Consider the following 21498-nt stretch of genomic DNA (forward strand, 5'->3'; position numbering starts at 1 on the left):
CACCACACCTCTCACCGCAACCAGAGAGGGAGAGGAAAGAACCAGGGATCTTTCCATCAGAAGACCAACACTATGCTGGGAACACTGGGGAGGTGAGACGGGAGGAAGTGAGCTGTGACCAAGGAGTAAAAGTGTCTGAGAGGAGAGAGGGTGTCAGAGACTGATTTGGGCATCTCCTCTGGGTGACCAGAGAATGGATGGACCAAGTTGGAGGGGGGGGGGGACACAGGAAGAAGAGATGGTTTGGAAGTTTTATTTGTGTTTAAGGAACATGGAGCCTCTGAGTATAAAGGAAGACCGGAAGGCATGCAAAATAAAGACCTAAATCTTGAGAAAGAGAAAGCAGGAGTCACTAGTACCTGTTGCTGGTTGGGGGGAAGCTGTAATAGGAACAGCAGAGTGTGCACCAAGGAAGGACCAGCAGAGAAATCTGGGAAACAGCAGAAAGGGGGCCACCAGGAAAGAAAACCAGGAGGAGAAATTTTTTTAAGGAAAAGGGTGGAGATGGTCCAGTGTGTGGAAGGTGGGGGAGTCCTCCTAATGCGAGCAGATTGAAAATGCACAAGAGGCCCCTGGGTCTGGCCACGAGAAGAGCATTCAGGGCTTCCAGTTTCAGTTAGTTCAGCTCAGCAAAAGCTCGATCGCAGAAAGGGCAGGTCAGTCAGAAATGCTGCCAGGGCGAGGTGGCTGGGTAGGAAGCTGAGACCTGTCTGCTCTGGCAGAAGGGACGCAGTCAGTCAGACAGCAAGAGAGATTCATCCACAGTGTTTCTTCTGGCCCCTCTGGAGGCATCGTTCTGTCCCTGTGTCTCCCAGCGCAGAATGTGTGGCACAGTGTCTTGAATCAAAACAGATACTCCCTGAATGAACTTTAGCCTTCAGAGTATTGGAAACAAATCAGAAGGTGAAGGAAGGTGGTGTTTTGCACATTTCTGCAAAGACACCTAGGTAAATGTTTAAATGCCCTCTGCCAATAATTAGATAAATGTCACCCCTACGTAAAAATAGTATTGGCGGTCGGATTGTTCCTTCTTTTCCTCTAGAGGAACTAGAAAGTCGTAGTTATTAGACTGCCGAGTCCCACAAAACCTCAAAGTGCACAAATTTTCTTTCTTGTTTCTTCTTTTTGTTGTTGTTGTTGTTGTTTGGTTATTTGTTGTTTCCTTCAAGAGATGTCGGAAGCTAAGGAGGATGTGGCTCAGTGATAGAGTGCTTGTCTAGTATGTGGAAGGCTCTTGGGACTGCAAAAAAAAAAAGCAGAGAAAGGTAGAAAAGTATAACTTATTAGCAATAGCCATGCGAATACCAACAGTTTTATGTCTTATTTGTACACAAAAAAATAAAAGTTCCCGGGGTTGGGTTGTGGCTCAGCAGTAGAGCGCTCGCCTAGCACATGCAGGGCCCTGGGTTTGATCCTCAACACCACATAAAAATAAATAAATGAAATAAAGGTATTGTGTCCTAGTACAAGTAAAAAATAAATATTAAAAAAATAAAAAACGGGGCTGGAGATGTGGCTCAAGCAGTAGCGCGCTCGCCTGGCATGCATGCGGCTCGGGTTCGATCCTCAGCACCACATACAAACAAAGATGTTGTGTCCGCCGAATACTAAAAAATAAATATTAAAAAAAAAATTAAAAAAAAAAATAAAATAAAAATAAAAATAAAAAAATAAAAGTTCCCATAAAAAGTGGGAACAGTGACCAGGAGAGGTGGCTTTACTCACTATCAAGCCCTAACATGATTGCAAATTCCATCCCTTAGATGTTGAAAGAGCAATATATTTTTAATAAGACACAACTGGTTTCATTGGGCTGTTTTCTATTGATTTATTATCTTGAGAACCTGTATTAATTAACCTTTGTAATTAAGTAGCTTCTGTCTTTCACGCTCCTACAGTTAGATAGGTATTTTGAGAATGTGTCTATTACTTGTCTCTTAGTGCTGTACCCAGATCCAGACAGCAGGATATCTATTTTGTGCACTTGGAGTTTGCTGTTCGGTAATATCAGGAGAAGTACTCGAGGATGAATCTGTCCTATGCTAGCAAAAGTGCATTTTTTTTTAATATTTATTTAAGTATTTTTAGTTTTAGGTGGATACATTAGTTTGTTTTTATGTGGTGCCAAGGATCAAACCCAGTGCCTCATGCATGCTAGGCGAGCACTCTACCACTGAGCCACCACCCCAGCCCGCAAAAGTGCATTTTTAAAAATTTTTTTTATTTTATTTTTGAGTTGTAGTTGGACACAATACCTTTATTTTATTTTTATGTGATGCTGAGGATCGAACCCAGGGCCTCGCACGTGCTAGGCAAGCACTCTGCCACTGAGCCACAAACTCAGCCCCAAAAAGTGTATTTTTTAAAGTATAAGCTAATATAGTTTCACTCAGAAATTAATGAGCCTCTATCAAACCTAGTCTTCATATCAAGAGCCTACTGAGTCTAATATTCAGAATTTCTTTTTAACCATGATAAAGGAATTTTCTGTGATTTTTTTCATTTTTTTTAAATTTATTTTTATTTTTTATTTATTTGCAGTGCCTGGGATCAAATCCAGGGCTTCACACGTGCTAGGCACACCAGCTACCACTGAGTTCTGCCCGCAGCCCTCTCTAGCTGATTTATTATCCCAAATATGAAACTGAATGCCAGGTTTCAGAAAGTTGCTCTCTGTGATAGGTGCTAGATCTGTAGAACAGAAAATACTTTTTCCCCACTTAGGGCCTCAAAAAGTAGACCAATATTGCTTTAAAAAATAGAGCAAGTGGGGCTGAGGTTGTGGCTCAGTGGCAGAGCACTTGCCTGTTATGTGTGAGGCACTGGGTTTGATTCTCAGCACCACATACAAATAAATTAATAAACAAAATAAAGATCTGTTGACAATTTTAAAAATATATATTTAAAAAAAAAAGAGAGAGCTGAAGTCAGGTTTGGTGGCATACACTTGTAATCTCAGTGACTGGGGAGGCTGAGGCAGGAGGATGGTAAGTGCAAGGGAAGGCCAGCCTCAACAACTTAGTGAGACTCTGTCTGAAAATAAAAAATAACAAGGGCTGGGTTGGGCTGGGGTCATAGCTCAGTGGCAGAGCACTTGCCTAGCATGTGTGAGGCCCTGGGTTTGATTCTCAGCACCGCATATAAATAAAGGTGATTGACAACTAAAAAAAATATTTTTAAAAAGCGAGGGACGGGGGTGCGGGCTGGGATATAGCTCAATGGTAGAGTGCCCCTGGGGCACTCTCTCTCTTTTTTTTCCACAAGGGGAAAAAAAAGAGAGAGAGAGAGAAAGCAGAGTATGTTTCTAAGTACTTCGTGTCACAGACATGTGCAGAGTTTAGAGCTAAATACAGAGCTAAAGGGAGGAACCTTGAGAGATCCTCTTTTTCTGGTCCTCCATTCTGTAGATCAAGCAGTTGAGGACCAGAGAAGTTAAGTAATTATCTGAAAGTCACCCAGCTGGTTCGTCACAGAGCAGAGACTAGAAAGTGAACTTGCTGACTGTGTGGAGTGCAGCATGAGTTCCATTGCCTTCCAGAAACCAAAAGTTCTCACACAGTGACTCACAGCAATATACAGAGTGTTTTCCCCTCTCTCTGAAGTTTAATCATCAATGATAGAAGATTTGGAAACATTCACTTGTATGTGGGCACGCTCAGCCTTTATAGTGCTGGTTCCTAGTCTAGAATGTTCATCTCTATTTCCAAACTCTGGTTTAGGAAGAACTTCTAGGAAATGACCATTCAACTCCCATAATGTCCCTCCTCTTGGTTCACAGATTCCCTACTTGAAACAGTGGGACCTGGGCTGGGGTTGTGGCTCAGGGGTAGAGGCCTGCCCAGCCTGTGCCCAGCCCTGGGTTCCATCTCCAGCAGGAGAAAAAAAAAAAAAAACATTGCTCAACTAAAAATCACCATCCCCTAACCAGAGGGACAGAGATAAGTTTTGTTTTGCCTTTTTTCCCTTTATCTGTGGGGAGAGCAGTGTGCCCTGGCTGCTATTCTGATCTGTAATCTACAGCAGCCACCACTTCAGCCACAGTCATAAAAGGTCTGTTTAGGAAGCACTAACCACTTCTGTGCCTTCTGCAGTACTTCACGTGGGGCACACAGGTATGACCAAACAGGACCCCAAAGCAACAAAACAAAGTCAGCTTTTTCCCCTTAAAAAAAAAAAAAAAGAAGAAGAAGAACACAAGCCAGGTGTGGTGGTGCACTCTTGTAATCGCAGCTGCTCAGGACACTGAGGTAGCAGGGTCACAACTTCAAAGCCAGCCTGGGCAACCCACCGAGGCCCTGTCTCAAAGCTTAAAACAAAAAGTAAAGAGCTATAGATACAGCTCAGTGATTCTATCCCTAGTACTACAAAAATAAACACACACACATAAATGAAAGTTTTTATTACCTCTGTAACTTCAGATTTCTGTATGTTGTATGCAAATTCATTCCCACCAAAGAAGATGTATTTTTTTCATCCCTTTTCTGAGCCTCCAATGTATAAAAATACTAAAATCGCCTACATTAACTAGTCGCACTTATAGCTAGACCTAATGTGTAGCATAGACATTTAACAATACAAATAATTGTTTCAGAAGATTCAGCCTTTTCTAGGAGGATCCCAAGTTGGAGGCCAGCCTGGACAAGTTAGCAATACCCTGTCTCAGAAAAAGGAAAAAAAAAAAAAAGAAAGACTTAGGCCTTTTGGGAACTTTATTTGTGAAAATTCACATTGTATTTAGATTCTAGGAGAAATAGCTTGCTTTAATATCTCATGATTAAAAATAATTTTCAGGCGGGCACAGAGGTATAGGGCTGGCGACTCAAGGGGGTGAGGCAGGAGAATCACAAGTTCAAGGCCAGCCTGAGCAACTGCACGAGAGACCCTGTCTCAAAACAAAAATGAAAAGGACTGGGGATACAGCCCCAAGGGTAGAATTCCCCTGGAATCCCAGGAGTTTAAAGAAAAAAAAAAGACTTTTTAAAGTTTAAGTGATTTTTGGATATTTTTGTTAGGTATGAGAAAGCAGGACTATCAGCATAATAAGCGCAGTAAGTGGCTATCCTTGGCTATTGAAAGCTTTTTAAATTGTCCACTAGGAAGAAAGGAAATGCTTTCCTAGGCATGTAAACATCTATGTATATTTATAGTTTCTTATCTGTAAAAATTTACATAAAGCTTAGAACAGTGCCTGGCACGCTCAATCATTAGGCATCTGGGAAGAGACGGTATTTGGGGGTCTTTGAAATCAGACAGTGGTGATTTAGCCACCTCTATTTCATTATATAATAAGTGTGATTTTTCCCAAGATTCATGCCACAATTCCCCCCCACCACCAGAAACTGGGGATGGAACCCAGGGCCTCACACATGCTCCGCAAGCGCTTACCACTGAGCCACACTCCCAGCCCCAGCGGATTATTTTTTCCCCCTCCTTAGGGCTTGCTGACCTCTCTTAACTGTTCTTCCTGGCCCTTCTTTCTTTTCCTTCTGGTTTCACACCTCCTCACCCCCCGAGACGCCAAATGTTTAGGATATTGTCTTTCTGACAAAGCATTACGGGGTTCATGATCAGGGAATAAGTTCAACGTCTCCCTACTAAGTGCCAAAGCCCGGTCTGTCCTGGTAAGTGAAATAAAGCACTGTCTGAATCTCTGGGTTAACAGGAGCAAACCAGATCCTCCGGAATCCCTGAGAACAAAGCCTCTGTTTGTGCTACTTTGAATCCTGCGCAGTTCCTTACTTTAGTTCATGAAACGTGCAGATCATCCTGGGGACACAAAGATAAATAAGACACTATCTCTGGCCTTCAGGACATTGTTCTATAGTGGGATAAATAGGCGTGTAAATTAAATGATTCTGGCACAATGTGAAAATTGCTCTCATTGGAGTATATACCAAGGGCCAGTGGAGTCCACGGGAAAGAATCATTCGCTGCGCTTAAAAGCCTCCCAAAGAAAATGACATTTAAACGGGGTCTTGAGGGATGGATAGGAGTTGGCTCCCAATCATTTCATGTTTAAATTTTCTTCCCTGTGCTAAACAAACTCTTTGACTTTCCTGGCAGGATCATGTATTACATATATATTTTTTTTTCTTTTTTAATTAAAGATGTGAACAGTTTAAGTTTGTACTGATCATCGGGGCTACGGTCACGAAATACAAACATGAGGAAAGTGGTAGAGGGAAACCACTTTCTGAGATGAGTAGTGAGGGGAGAGGCTCTGACCCGGTGGGAACTCGGGCCAGGGAGGGAACAGAGGCCCCAGGAGCAGTAGTAATTCAGTGATTCATCCTGTCATTCCTCTTCCTCTACAGCCATCAGGTTTGGGCGGATGCCACAGGCCGAGAAGGAGAAGCTGTTGGCCGAGATCTCCAGTGATATCGACCAGCTGAACCCCGAGTCTGCTGATCTCCGGGCCCTGGCAAAGCATTTGTATGACTCATACATAAAGTCCTTCCCGCTGACCAAAGCCAAGGCGAGGGCGATCTTAACAGGAAAGACAACAGACAAATCAGTTAGTTCTTTTCTGCTGCCTTCATTGGGGGTGGCCGGGGCCGGGGCAGGAGCAGGGGTGGAGGCGGGGGATCATTTCCTTTGGGTAAGTGATTTTTACCGTGTTACGCCTGCGTATGCAGAGTGCCATTCAACTGTTGGCTGTTAACACATCACAGGAGGTGTCTTCAGATGGGATAAGTAGACATTATTTGGAGGGAAAAATATACATATATATGTATACTATACATTCCTCTAAATTGGAGTGGAACCTTTGAGAACAAGAAGGTACGAGGTCCCCTTAACTCTGATGAATGAACTCGAAGCCCCTTCATGCTACCACCCTATGGGGATCCATGTCCTTTCTTAGCATCAAACAAGTGCTTTACCCTTGAGCTATGGCTACACCCTCAGCCCTCAAGTGGATTCTCTTTTTTTACTTTTTTTGCTACCAGGGATTGATCCCAGGGGCACTTAACCACTGAGCCCCATCCCCAGCCCTTTTTTTTATTTTTTATTTTGAGACAGGGTCTCGCCGAGTTGCTTAGGGCCTTGCTAAGTCACTGAGGCTGGCTTGGAACTCATGATCCTCCTACCTCAGCCTCCCGAGCCGCTGGGATGACAGGCGTGCTTCACTGCGCCTGGCATTAAATGGGTGCTTTAAACATCTTCAGGTTCATGGAGAAGCACCGTTTAGGAAACTCAGAACGGGTTAGAATGGTTTACTAAGCCAAATTCTCCAAGTGGAGCTCTTCCCTGATAGGAAGCTGAAAAAGCAACATGGAATTATATTAAAACCTAACGAAACTATACCTGGATTCTGGTTCCAGAAGCCCTACATGCAGTCATTGATTTTCAAGTGAATACCTTCAGGAGAGCTACCCAGCTAATAGATGTGTGGGACTTTTTGCCTGCTCAGATACATTTTAGGGGAAATCTTATTACCTTTTAATGTATTTGGATGACCTCCTCAAGATATTTTTTTTTCCCTTTAGCTAAACTATTTAGTAGAATCAGCTAAATAGAAGACTGCAGGATAGCCCCGCATGGTGGCTCAGTGTAATCCCAGCAACTCAGGATGCAGAGGAAGGAGGTTTGAAAATCTAAGGCCAGCCGCAGCAACTTAGCGAGAACCTGTCCCAAAAACTAAAACTGGGGATGTGGCTTAGTGGTAAAGCACCCTCATATTTCAATCCCCAGGACCATAAAAACAAAAATAAAAACTGTGGGATAGAGGCACGTGGCCTATAGGAAAAAAATAAATAAAATAAAGATATAAAGAGAGAGAGAGAGAGGTCATTGTACCTTAACAATTACAGCTCATTATAATTTCAAACTAAACCCCCACTTCTTAACATTTGGGCCACACAGCCATCGTCTGGCTGCTGTTCTTTCTTAATAGTCTCTTATTAAAGACAAGCCAACCAAAGTCCAGAGAGGAAAGCTGCAGTGTGGGAGCACCTTCTTCAAATGCTCTCTTTCTATCACTTGGTAAAATAGCCATTTTGGGTTTGGTGTGGCCCACCGCCTTCTGCCATCTCCGCCTATTCCCAGTCGGGAAGCTTTACCGGAGCAGCTTTGCTCTCGAATCCCACTGACCAGGACTGTCACCTCCTGCTGATGCCAGGCGACGGGACACAGGTGCTCGTAAAGCCGAGCCTCCGTGTTCATTAAATGAAAAACTCGGACCACAGCGAATCACCCGTGAATGAAGATTCATGAAGCTGCTCCCACTGCAGACGGTGAACTCGTGTTCATGTCCAGGTAGTCAAATAAAGGGAAGACCAGGACAGCTGCAGAGCAGTCACACTTTAGGGCAGACTGCAGCAGCCTGCCATCAGCACGTCTAGGGACAGGATTGCTGAAAAGGAGTGAGCCCTACAGCCAACACTGGCTCCACTGGATGGCTTAGGCCTTCCAATTGACCAGCCCTCACCTCCTCCTCCCAACCAGACCTGCAATCCCTGTTGGAAATCCTGTCAAGTTAAAAGCACCTGGAAGACAGGGGGCAGATTTTTTAAAAAGAAAGAAATCCCTAAGAGTCAAGAGTTTAAACTTATGTCCCTGGTGGCCCACATAGTCTTATCTTGGCTCCAAAGGACATAGAATCCAAATCATTGTAAATCATTTTAAAACTTCGTCCCAGTCGACTCCTTGGTTCTTTGAGTTAAAAATAAGATAACTGGAGCTTCTTTATGGAATAAATAACTATGGAGCTATTTTAAAGGAAAGGGCTACAAAATACCTGCTTACAAGCTTCTCAAGTTGAGAGGGCTAGTCCGTTGTTTCTCCCCTTTAGTAACTGGGTCTGGGCTTCGCTAGGTTTGGGTGTGCTTTGCCCATAATAGTTACTCAGACCGTATTTGTTTAATTGAATTGAAAACTGTCACCAGTGCCCTTTGAAAAGCTGGACTTTCCGCAGAGGACTTCTCACTAGCCCAATATTTGCTCACCAAACTGGTCATTATTAGGCGATCTAGATAGAGACAGAATCGCCTCTAGTTAGGGTCTGGAAAAAAGAAAGAGAGACTGGGCCAAATTAAAATAATCCGCTCACTGATTACACAGAACTGAAATAGGATTGTTTGGCACTCTGTTTTCTCCTTATCTTGCAAAATCAAATTAAGCATCAGTGGAAACAGTTGAGAGAGGGAAAAAATGGGAGAAAAGAAAAAAAAAAAACCCAAAATGTGATTTCCAATGAGAATAGAGATTGGGTCTTTGTCAGGGTGGTCACGTTATTCATGTGATAGCATCTCTCTCAGGGGGGTGTTATGTTATCTCTTGGCATGAACTCATGAAAGCTGAGATCTGCACTGATAGGAAAAGTTTTGCAGTAGTGGGGACCCTGGAGAGGGTGGGGGATGTGGGAAAATGGCCAAGGTTGAGTGGTAAAGCAGTTGAGTGTCATTCTGCAACCCTGTTGGAGATTGATGTCATCCGCGTTAGTGAGGCCAAGCTCAGAGGAGGCTGCTCAGCTTAGCGGATGACCAATTACCCAGAACCTTTGGAAAAGGAAACAGCCTTTAGAAGAGGCCATTCTTTAAATTTATCTTACTGCTTCATTAAACCACGGCCAGAGAGGGACCGCCAGCTGCCCTCCTCACATTTGCCTCCAAGCTAACCCAGAGCTTCTCCTCTCCCCAGCTAAACTTCCTTCTTCCATATCTTATTCCCGGAGGCCTTTCCAAACAGATAAACTCAATGTTCCTGCTTGCCCATCAGCTGGAACACCGTAGGTTTGGTATGAGGTACCCCAACTTGGGGTTATCTTGCCTAAAAGAAAAATGGTTAGGAATCCCAGTCTCTGGGCTGTGGAAACCTGGAGAAGAAACTTCTTGGGGAGCAACAGGACTTTGGCCACCCTCAAATAGGATGGGACTGATTCTGCAGCCCCTTCTCGAAGAGATCCCTGCTCTCCTCTGGAAACCCGGATGGTGCTAGCGCTGGGGAGCTCCCTTTCCGGAAGGCAGTTGAGTAGCTGAATGGACTTTGGAAGTGCCCAGTGTTTGACTATTGCTCCGGTGCAGCCGTCACCCTGGGTGTATCACTGTCACATGATCCCATGTTTGTTGATGAAAATAAATAGAGAGTGGTTTTCAGAAACTATTCTCAGGGCCATGGTTTGTCATAAAACAATAAATAGAAAAGCCCTCGGTGTGCCAGCCAACGTTTCCCTCCGTATCTGAGAGATGGTGAAGCCCTGGCTACACTCTATCTACAAACAAATAAAACTTTTTTATTTGCACTATATTGGACTTTGGGTTCCAAATAATCCCTTTGTTTATGATGGGCACATGAGGAGTCGCTGTTCTTATAATGACAGGAGCAAACTGGTGCCATCGGTAAAGTGGTCACCCTGAGCGGCGTGTGAAATGTGAGCCTACCGAATCGTAAAACCGAGATGGAATTGTAAACTCTGGTGAAAACATTTCTGTGCCTTCTAAAATTTACAGAGGCCATCAAATCTGGTGACTCAACCCATCGGAAAGATAGCTGTCTTTTAAAATCCGACGCTTAGAGCTAAACAAAGTGGGATCTCTTTTCCTCCATCTTTGGAAAAGCTCCAGTGAGCTGGAATTTTCCCCCCTGAGAAAAGAAGACTTGGGGGCTGGGGGGACAGGGTCCCAAAAGAGAAGAGAATCAGGAACTCCAGTGGAAATAAAAGGCAGGAGAGCACTGTTATGTAGTTTGCTGATGGAGAAGTTGAGCTCTGGGGATCGTTAATCCATATATCAATATTATAAAATTAATTAATTAATTGCCAGGGCTGTCAGGAATAGCTAAAGCTATAACAGATCTGAACCAATAGTAGATTTTTTGTTGTTTTTTTTTTTCTGAGAGAAGGAAAAAAGTAAATATTCTAGAGCATAATCCAGTAGTAAGCAGAGTGCTTGCCTAACATGTGTGAGTCCCTAGATTCAATTCCCAGCACTAATCATCATCATCATCATCATCATCATCGTTCGTATATTTAAGAAGGAAAGCATTTGGATATTTTTTTTTTCCCCCAATGGTTGGTCTCAGTTGGCCAGGGCCCTTGTTTACCCTGAGTAGCTGCCTGGCTGGCATTCGATGATTTTTTTTTTCTTTTTTAAGAGCTGTGGTTTTATGCTAGTTGATTTGAGTGTGAACAATTCTTCTTATTAAGTTTTCATTTGTTTGTCTTCCATCTCGAAACCACGTGGGGAGGCAGAATTACAGCTGACAGCCTTTCAAACTTCTCTTTTATCACACACAGCCCTCAACTAGCACCTCGAGGAAAACAGCCCTTCAGAAGGCGCTGCCCCCAAGTCTCAGCTGAAAGAGCTGTGGTTTCAAAGGCCCCTGTGGGTTCCAGGAGAGAGCCTTGGTCCTAGGTCAGGGGTTTGCCATGAAGAACCGTTTGTGGAAAGTCTCTTGGTTTCCTTCTGTTTTCATTTAGACAACAAGGATGCAGATGATCCTTGAAAACCCCTTGTGTGCTTTGAATCCCCTAATTCTCAAAAAGCAGAGGACACAGGGTTGGGAACAACAAAAGAGGTTAAGGAAACCAAACCCCAGTGCACTTCAGGATACATTGGCCTATCACAGTTCGACGAGGAGAGCAGTGTGTGTCTAACGTGATGGGAACCAGTCAGAAACCAGAAAGGGAAGAAGCAAGGCCCTTGAGAGATCCGAATATCAGGAGAATCCCCCAAGTTGAGCTCTACAGTTTTCCAAGTCGACTTTTGTTGGTTGGTTTAGGTTTTGGTACTGGGGATTTAACCTAGGAGTGCTTTTATTTTTTTAAATTTTGAGACAGAGCCTCACTGAGTTGCTGAGACTGGCCTCAACCTTTCAATCCTCCTATCCCAGCCTCCTGAGTCACTGGGATTACTAGCATGTACCAAACCCCAAGCCAGTTTTGACTCTGACAAATAGATGGTTTGTGGAAGGGTTGAGTTGGCTCCTACTTTGAAGTTGCCCTTCATGCTATAAAGTGATGAGTTCTGCTTCAACCCCAGCTGGTACAGAGGGATCTTGAAGGCTCTCCTTGAAATTGACCTACACAACAGTTTCCGCTGTGGAACATGCACCCTCAAGTCCCCAGGCTGTTGCCTCACTTCTGAGTATATGTTCTGAAAACGTCATGTTTAAATTTAATACCCCATAACTTACAAAGTCACAATGCAGTAAGTTTAAGTTCCAGAATTTAAATTTTAACTTTGTGAATATCTTAGGGTATTTTTTTTTGTACATGTGTTATCAGCATGATGAGACTTATGATTTCAGGTTGTCCATTTTCTTTAAACTTATGGAAAAAAATTTGTGTTGCCAATTAGCGCATGCCCACATTCTGCAACTGCTTGGCCCGTTGCAACTAGAAGAGAATCAGAGATGGATCCAGGTTTGTTTAGACCCAGAAATGCACACAATGGTTGGGGCCTTCTCTAAGAAAAATGATGAGAACAGAATTGCTCAAGCCCTTTTATAAACTAAAACAAAAAAGTCTGTGCATTTTTTTAATATTTATTTTTTAGTTGTACACAATACATTTATTCTGTTTATTTGTTTTTAGTGGTGCTGAGGATCGAACCCAGGGCCTCCCGTGTGCTAGGCGAGTGCTGTACCGCTGAGCCACAACCCCAGCCCGGTGCATACTTTTAAAAGTCATTTTTCAGCTTTGTGGAGGTGTAATTGACAAATAAAAATCATATACATATATATTTTTTTGAGTAATAGAAATCCCCCAAAATAACCTGTGCTTTATTAGTGGATCTTTCTCATTCACTCCTCATCTTGCTGGGTTTAAGTTTACAGGGAGCTGTAAACTTAAGAACCTTCATATATAATCCCTTCGTATATTAAAATGCTGATGTTGTTGGATTACTAAGGACACTACTCTTAGTGTGCTTAGCAGGCATGAAGCCCTGGGTTCCATCCCTCCCACCAAAAGAAAAGAAAAAGAAAGTAAACTTTCCTTATTGAGCATGATTTCATCATTAAGTCCATTTCCCCATCGTCTTTTGTCTCCCGTGGGAGACACACCATAGATCTGTGACTTAAGTTTCATCATCTAGTGAAACTGTGCCCTTAATCCTATCCTGGCTTTGATATCTGGAAACACTTTTGAAAATCAAAATAAATTATATTTGATGTGTGTTTCCAAAAAAAATTTTGATTTTTCCCTTACAGAAACCATATTGCTCTCCATTCCCACTTTTTTTCTGGTCCATCCAATCATGAAAAGTTCATTTAACCTAATGGCCAGAGGCAGATTTCTCCTGAGGTTGGTGAGGCTTGGGTTTCGGGGCCCTTTTGCAGAGCCCCTTCTCCTGCTCTGGGAAGGGCCTGAGTGCTTTTCTTCTCGCCATTTTATTATTTTTCTTACAAAAGGCCCCAGCAGTTGCTGTATGTTCCTGGACCCATGTCAGGATCCTATCCTAGTTATAATGACACTTTCTTTCCTGTTAAGGATGCTCATCCAGACGCTAGATGCAGTATCTGCAGATAATTAAGCACATTTTAGTCACAGACTAGAAGAGTAAAATCACTGGGACAAAGTCTGAAGACCATATGGTTCCTCATACAGGGGCAGCTGGGATGATAGTGTACAAGCTAACCGAATGTGTAAGGGCTCACTTTGCTTCGTGCAAAAATCCAGAAGAGTGACCCTAGAAGATCAATACATTTTATATGGAATATTCTACAGAAGAATACTAGAGTACTTTTCAAGTAATGACCCAAGATAATGATTTAGCTCTTCCTAAGGTAGACAAGACACTACCTTTTCACTAGGTTGTGAGGATGTTGGGTGTGTTTTTATTCTGTTTGTTGTTGTTGTTTGGATACCAGGAACTGAACCCAGGGCTGGCCTTTTTCATTTTTTAATTTTGAAACAGGTCCTCACTAAATTGCTTAGGGCCTCTCGCTAAGTTGCCAAGGTTGGCTTTGAACTTTCGGTCCTCCTGCCTCAGACTCCCGAGTCACTGGGACTACAGGTGTGCACCACCACCCCACCCCCCTTGTCCTAGATTAGAGGATAAGAAGGTCCCGTGTGAGCGGTGAAGGAGAGATCCACCATGCCTGGGAATCACTCTTGCCTTTGGCAGATCTCCCTGGACGTGGAAAGAGTCTATGCAGACTTCAAAAATACAATTAAAACAGCATTATCAGGTATAACTAGGGGAATACAATAACAAAACAAAACAAAAAAATGTCAGTACCCAAAATTTTTTGCCAGTTCACTACTTTTTCAGAATGCTGAAGGGATTTTTAAAAAAATGGACTGGTTTGGCATGATGGTGGGGGTGCTGATTCCTTTCTCTGTCCTTGAGCATTTACTGCCAGGAAATCCTGACTAACACTGATTGCCAAGGGGTTAAAGTCACATTGTTGTTAAATTGGGAGCGAAAATTAGCAGGATTCGGTGCCCTATGTTCAGCTATCCCAGAGTTTCAAAAACAGGAACCTGGGGCCCTATACGAGGGGACAGGGGAAGTCAGGGGGAAGAGTCACAAGGGTGATTTATCAGGGCATAGTTCCAGAGACACGGCTCACCCGGAGGTGAAAGAATTTTGTGCGGATGTGCTGTGCCAAGGAGCCAAATGGTTGCGCAGAAGCTCATCTGGGAGTTGATGTGGGCAGTTCTGAGAACAGTCTTGCCACGTGTGAAGAGGGGATTTTTTTTTTCTTTTTCTTTTTTCCCCATTTTTGTGTGCACTGCAGGGGATGGAACCCAGGGCTTCCTGCAAGAGCTCTACCACCGAGCCACACCCCAGCCGATGGGAGGATTCTGTGTGCGGCCTGTTAGGAATCAGGCATGCGCAGCCGGACTTCTCAGGTGTCCATAGTGTCTATCCCATCCCATGCTCAGGGCAGTAAAGAATGACAAAGTTTCGTTAGTATACATTTGATACAGTATAAAACTCCTGGAAGACCAAAAAAAAAAAAAAAAGTTTTCTCTAAGATCCTTAAAAGCATTATTATCCATTCAAATTCTCATGATGAAATTCTGACCTGCACCAGACACAGTGGCACCCACCTGTAATCCCAGCAACCCAGGAGGCTGAGGCAGAAGGATCACTAGTTCAAAGCCAGCCTGGGCAACTTAGTGTGACTGTACCTCAAAAATAAAAAGGGCTGGGGCTGCGGCTCAGTGATTAAGCGCCTCTGGGTTCAATCCCCACTACCAAAAAAAAAAAAAAAGCAAATGTCTAAGAAATACAGCACATTTGGCTCTTAATTATCTTGAAGAAATATTTAGAGCTAGCAGGCAGATCTTTTCTTGGGTCCTCACATCTATCTCCTTGGGGTTGGCAAAGCAGTACAGTTAAAGTGGATTTTCATGGAACAAAAGTGCTCGTAGAATAACTCTAGTATATGGTGTCCGTATAATATGCAAGTTTGTAAGTCTGTTCAGCATCTCAAGAATGGTTAGTGTGTTATTCCCTCCACTAAGGACTGGTGAAAATCACGGACTCCTGTAGCAACAATAGAATGTCTGGCCAGTGAATCTCAAAGCTGGCTACCACACCATTCATGTTCCCCACTGCCTCCTGCCATTCAGGAGAGAATTCTCAGCTGCTCAAAAGGAACCTCACGTTTAGTACACCAGAGACGTCATATTCAGCATGCATGTGTGTGCACCCATACTGGTGTCCACACATGCACCTCCTGTCCCCCCATACACACAAAGATACACAGCACTTCTGAGAGATGCAGCAGAGAAGTAGAACCCTGCAATTGTATCCATTTCCCTCACCTGAGAAGCGTGAGGCCTCGGAAGGGTACTGCCCAGAGTACCCTAGAGCCCCGGGCCTTCACTACTTCTTCCAACGCTTTTGAATAGGACCTGTATGTAGTTCAGTGCATCTGATGTGTGTAGCCATTTGCCCCTTCCCAGTGAGAATAACCTTGGAATTTTCACAGTAACCACAAACCTTTGATTCATTCTATACTTTTTTTTTTTTTTTTTTTGGTACTGGGGATTGAACCCAGCCTACTGGGTTGCATTCCCACCCCTTTTAATTTTTTATATTGAGACAGGGTCTCACTTAGTTGCTGAGAGGCTTTCTGTGTTGCTAAGGCTGGCCTCAAACTTGCAATCCTCCTCCCTCAGCCTCCTAGAAGGCTGGAATTACAGGCATGTGCCTCCATGCCCGGCACACCTTGCTTTTGAAAATGGCCTGTTGCAAAGCTGAGTAACTGATGCATGTATTTGATTGATTAGTTGACCCTTGAGTACAGGTATTTTAAAAAGTAAGTTCATGGGCTGGGGTTGTGGCTCAGTGGTAGAGCGCTCGCCTAGAACGTGCTGGGTGGGGCGCTGGGTTCAATCCTCAGCACCACATGAAAAACAAAATACAGGTATTGTATACAACTACAACTAAAACAAAATATTTTCTTTTAAAAAAAGTTAAGTTCAGAGCAGCTCTTATTTTGCTACTTTTTGCAGACCTTACCCACAGCCCTCCACATCTGCTAGTCCTGAGACAGATGGCTTCCAGAGCATTAAAAGAAGAGAGATACTTTCTTGGCTCAATATTTCTAATCTGCTTTCAGGGTGATTTTTTTTTAATAGTGAAGTGTGTTTTATGTACACACGGTTTTATTTGTGATCTGAATAGATTCAACCTAAAACTGCAAGATTACTTTATGTTCCAGTAGGTCTTTTCAACCCTGAGTTGCTGAAGTGATTTTTTTTTTCCATTGAATGAAGGTTTAAAGCATATTCTGTTGAAAGCCAAGATAAACAGCAGATTTTTTCATCATTTTAAAAATCAAAGAGAAACCAGAACCATTAGCCCATCAGAGGTAAAGCATTAATAGGATAAGTTGAAGGGGGAAAAGACCACAATTGGTAAAATAGGTTTGGTCCCAGCCCATAATAAAGCTGAGTAATAAGAAGAGTCTTTCCTCATTTTTAAATGTCTTCAACTTGACGGATCTTCATTAGCAAAGCAAACATTTATGAAGAGGTCGTTTTCTGAACGAGGTGTCGTTTGCCACCAGGGAGAAAAATCTCCGACTCAACCACTTTTGCCCTCTTTCCTTTGCAGCCGTTTGTCATCTATGACATGAATTCCTTAATGATGGGAGAAGACAAAATCAAGTTCAAGCACATCACCCCTCTGCAGGAGCAGAGCAAGGAGGTGGCCATCCGCATCTTTCAGGGATGCCAGTTCCGCTCGGTGGAAGCCGTGCAGGAGATCACGGAGTACGCCAAAAGCATTCCCGGCTTTGTGAACCTTGACTTGAACGACCAAGTAACTCTCCTCAAATACGGCGTCCATGAGATCATCTACACCATGCTGGCCTCTCTGATGAATAAAGACGGCGTCCTCATATCCGAGGGCCAAGGATTCATGACAAGGGAGTTCCTCAAGAGCCTGCGGAAGCCCTTTGGTGACTTTATGGAGCCCAAGTTCGAGTTTGCTGTGAAGTTCAATGCACTGGAATTAGATGACAGCGACTTGGCCATATTTATAGCCGTCATTATTCTCAGTGGAGGTAAGATCCTTTTCTTTTCTTTTTTTTTTTTTTTTAATCTTCACAGTGGAGGATGGGAGGGTGGCGAAATGCCTGCAAAGATTTTTTTGCATTTCCTCTGTGCTCGTCTACATTCTTGCTCAATCTCAACCTCACTTTTCATGCAGCAGATGTGAATGGCATGGCGCCTTAAGAGTGTCACGACCCGTGTCGCATACCAAGAAAGAACAGCAGAAGCTTGCCATATTCAGGCTGGGGGCGGGGGGAGACACCCAGGCTTAATTCTTTTATCCCTCCAAATTTTTTTTTTTTTTTTAGTTTATTTTTCTATCAAAATCCACTCATCAAGGACAAATGCCCTCTTCTTTTTCTTTGTGTTTTTTTTTTCCATTACTTCTCAGAAGGTCACTCAATCTTCAGTTCACCCAATGACATAGCTTGAAATCATGCTCACATGGTATAGAGAAGGCACTCCCAAGTGGTTTGGGTCCAGTTATGTGTCTGTCTGTCATCATAAGACCCTACCTGGGACTACCTTCCTGATAACAGATTGGAAGGAACCTCTATCCACTTCCCTCCACCTGCTCTGTCACGTGGAGCTGTCTGATGGCTTCTTTTCATCATTACTTTATGTTCCAGTAGTTTCGAGGTGGTTGGCCGGGATTAAGAATGCAGCGTGGTCCCAAAAGCACACAGCAGGGAAATAAATGGGGTCGTTGCCTTTGGGGCCTTGCCAGTACACGATCTAAGTAACCAACTCCGAAAGCCAGGCTCTGAACCCGACGTTGACGTTGACTAGCCTTTCATGTTCCCAAGTAGGGTCGAAGGAAGTTGTTCTTTCATCTCTGTGTATAAAAATCCCTTTAAGTGACAAGTGCTCCCTCACACCGAAATGGACTTCAGGTAAGCTTTTTATGTGGACTCCACAGCGCATCCTCCATTGATGGATGGGGCTGCCGTTCATCAACGCAGGTGTCGACAGGTATCAGCCACGCTGCGTGCGATAAAGAGCGTGAGCCTCTCAGCAGTCCTGGGTTGGTCACGTGAGGGCAAAATGCTCCTGAAGTCAGGTGCCTGGTGAGCTGGTGGTGCTGCACAGTGAAGTACTTCCTGTGGCCAGCCAGTGTTCTGAGCACTTCTTGCGTATTCACTCAATGCTCAGGACCCAGTGAGGCTGGGACCATTTACAAACCAGGAACAGGAGGCACTGAAAGGCTTGCTTACTTGCTTAAGGCAGCGCAGCACCAATGGGACCCCCAACCTGCCTCCAGGGCTCCTACTGTTCAAATGCCTGGGTGCATATAGATGAGGGATGACAGGGGCTGACTCTGAGGCCACAAGCTCAGTGTCAAGTAACTTTTGATGTTGTTTTAAAGCACAAAAATATACTGTCCAACATGTTTTACTATTGTGAGCAAATCTACCAGTTAAATTAACCCTTGAGCCGCAGGATCTTTGATTCATTCAACCCAAAACAAAGAGATTCCAGTTTATTTGAAGTTCACTGGAAGAAAAATGTTCAATTTTGACCGAGATGTGGTGGTGCACATCTGTCATCCCAGCCACTCGGGAGGCTGAGGCTGGAAGACTGCAAGTTGGAGGCCAGCCTCAGCATCTGGGCGAGACCCTGTCTCAAAATAAAAACTAAAAGGGGCTGGGGATGTGGTTTAGTGGTAGAGCACCCCGGGGTTCAATACCCAGTGCCAAAGAAAATAATAATAATAGCCATAGAGAAGAATATTGTTAAGTGTTGCTGAAGGAAACATTCTTATGTGTAAATCTCTATCCAAATTTTAGATTATTTTTTTCATTCTGAATTACCAGAAATGGAATTGCTGGCTATGGACATTTTTAAGTCTTCCAATGATTTGGTGTCATTGCCAAACCGCTTGCTTTCCATGAAGTTTGTAGCAGTTTATATTCCCTCCGCAGATACGAAAGGAGGCAAGAGCTCACGGAGCATGCCAGAAGTAGTCCTGGTTTTGTAAAGCAGAGTGTTCGAAATAAGCCACTCAGATGTGGTTAGTTTCTAAGGAGGAACACTCTAGACAAGAAACAGTGATGGATGGGGACCTGGGGACATAGCTCAGTGTTAGCGAGCTGGCCTGGATTCTCTTCCCTGGTACCTCAAAAAAACAAACAAAAAAAACCATGGTAATTCTGGGCTTTGTAAACCTGAGAAGTATTGTTTTATAGATATAGACTAACAAGGTGGTTCCATCTAGGAAGAATTACCATTACTGCCCGACTTCCTGTCGATTTCTTGCAAGTGACAGTATTTAAAAATCAGTGGTTCGTTAGGCCTTTAAAATTGGTACTGGGACTATAGCTCAGTGGGACAGCACTTGCCTAGCATGCACAAGGCCCCGGGTTCCATTCCCAGAACCACAAAAGATGAAGAAAAAATCATTAATTTACCAAGAAATGGCTCTGTAAATAATGTGATTGGATTTGATGTGATATCAGGATTACTGGATCTGATTCATACTGGTCTGTGAGAATTAAAGACCGGGCTGTTAAAATGTCGATGTCGTATAGAACAAGTGCCTTTTTAGCCTTCTCCAGACTGTCTCCGCAGTCGCCAATATCCAGATCTCATTTGATTCTCATAACAGTGAAAGAAATCTGAAGGTAGCAGCCTGCCACAGATTATTAACATCTTTTATCTGTGGTGATAATGAAAAGAAAACATATGAATAATTTTAGACTTCCTCAAATTTAAAAAAAAAAAAGAAAAAAGCAAGGGGGTGCAGTTACCATTGACTCATTCCTGTATCACAAAAGCCAAATCGTTCCCCGACCAAAGTTTGCTTTTGTAGATGAAATCTAAACACAGGCAGCAGATAAGAATGAACAGACGGGGACCCCTTGTTTGCCCAGTTCGCAGGAGTGTGACTCTCTTCTTTGCTCAGAGAAGCTGATTGGGTGTAGGCCAGGTAAAGAGCTGCCTAGCTGTTGGTCCCAGCCCAAAGACTGGCTTCTCTAGTAAGCTTTGGGGCATCTGTAGATTGGTGACATGGTCGGTGACATTAGTAACTCAGATGTTGGTTGGTTTGTTTCTGAATTTCAGAAAGGGAAAAAAAAAATATTCATGTAAGCAAGAGGCTTTGATGCCAGTAAACAAATTTCTGATCCTACCCAGTCTTCACAAGATTGATTATCTTCTCCTCTGATTATCTTCTCCTTTATTTGGAAATTTATCAATTGCTTTAGTGATTTCAGAAAGAAGTGCTTTGGGCAGGGACCCAGGTGACCTCATTCTGAGTATCTGAATCACAGAAGAGCTTCTCTGGGGAAGGCACGTGGGACCCTAGGCTGAGGAACCAGTAAGAGTGGGTGCTGTTTTTAAGTGGGGGGAATCGAGCTAGGGGACTGGGGAGACTTAGAGGGGATTTTTTTTTGGATGAAGGTAGCGGCTTTGACCCAACCCAGTATTTGCCGGGGACATCAGAGCTGCAACCCTAAGATTGCTGTCGGTAACTTCACCTCCCCTCAAAACTGCTGAACCCGCTTGATGGGGTGCTGAGATTGGCCCCTGTGCTTCTGAGCATCTCCGCTGTTCACTCAGCTCTGGGAGCCAGCTTGCTGAGAAGGATGACCTAGTTCTCAAACTGTCCTCCTGCCTCTCCCCCCCCCACCCCGGAGCTGGGGGACAAGAATCACACCAACCAGGAAGAGCTCAGTTCTTTGTACCTCTGTGAGAGCACTCCAGGTCCACCTCCCTTAGGGCCCACAGTATTCCAGGTCATTATTCTCATTCCATAGCAACAAAAGGGAGGGTCCTAGACCCAGGCGGTTCTGCTAAGGTCTAGTGACTATGGAACAGGGGAACCAGGACTGAGAGCCAGGTGTCCTAACGGACATCCCCCGTGGCTCTGTCCCCTCTGCCTCCTGGCGAGCGGACCGAGGTCAGCTCAGCCACTCTGCTGCTCATGACTGCAAACCTGTCCTCCCTTCGCCATCCTCCCTAGGCCCCAGGCCTGTCAGCCAGAAGGAGCCCGTCCTTGCCTGTCGCAGCAAATAATAGCTTCCCGCACCCTCTAGCCTCACTGT

At 43.9% G+C, this 21498-nt stretch overlaps 1 protein-coding gene and 1 long non-coding RNA gene across 10 annotated transcripts in view; one reads left to right on the forward strand and one right to left on the reverse strand.

Annotated features, from left to right (window-relative positions):
- Pparg (peroxisome proliferator activated receptor gamma) overlaps positions 1-21498 on the forward strand; it is a 140331-nt gene that overhangs the window by 108267 nt on the left and 10566 nt on the right. For 4 of the 5 annotated variants that reach the window (XM_048787132.1, XM_048787131.1, XM_015495033.2 and 1 more), the window contains 2 exons: positions 6315-6514; positions 17016-17466. In XM_048787132.1, the coding sequence (XP_048643089.1) occupies positions 6315-6514; positions 17016-17466 (651 nt within the window). The remainder of the gene's footprint in view (positions 1-6314; positions 6515-17015; positions 17467-21498) is intronic. The other variant, XM_048787133.1, reaches the window with a different exon arrangement.
- Positions 4385-9126, reverse strand: LOC107150088. Of its 5 annotated transcripts, none has more exons than XR_007341998.1 (4): positions 8738-9126; positions 7089-8486; positions 6614-6678; positions 4385-6486 (listed from the first exon to the last, which is right to left on the reverse strand). It is a non-coding gene; the product is annotated as an uncharacterized LOC107150088 (long non-coding RNA). The 5 variants fall into 5 exon arrangements; XR_007341997.1 differs by having other exon boundaries at positions 7089-7259; positions 8061-9120; XR_007341994.1 differs by having other exon boundaries at positions 7089-9109.

This window comes from Marmota marmota, unplaced genomic scaffold, assembly GCF_001458135.2.
Source record: "Marmota marmota marmota unplaced genomic scaffold, marMar, whole genome shotgun sequence".
Taxonomy (NCBI): Eukaryota; Metazoa; Chordata; class Mammalia; order Rodentia; family Sciuridae; genus Marmota; species Marmota marmota.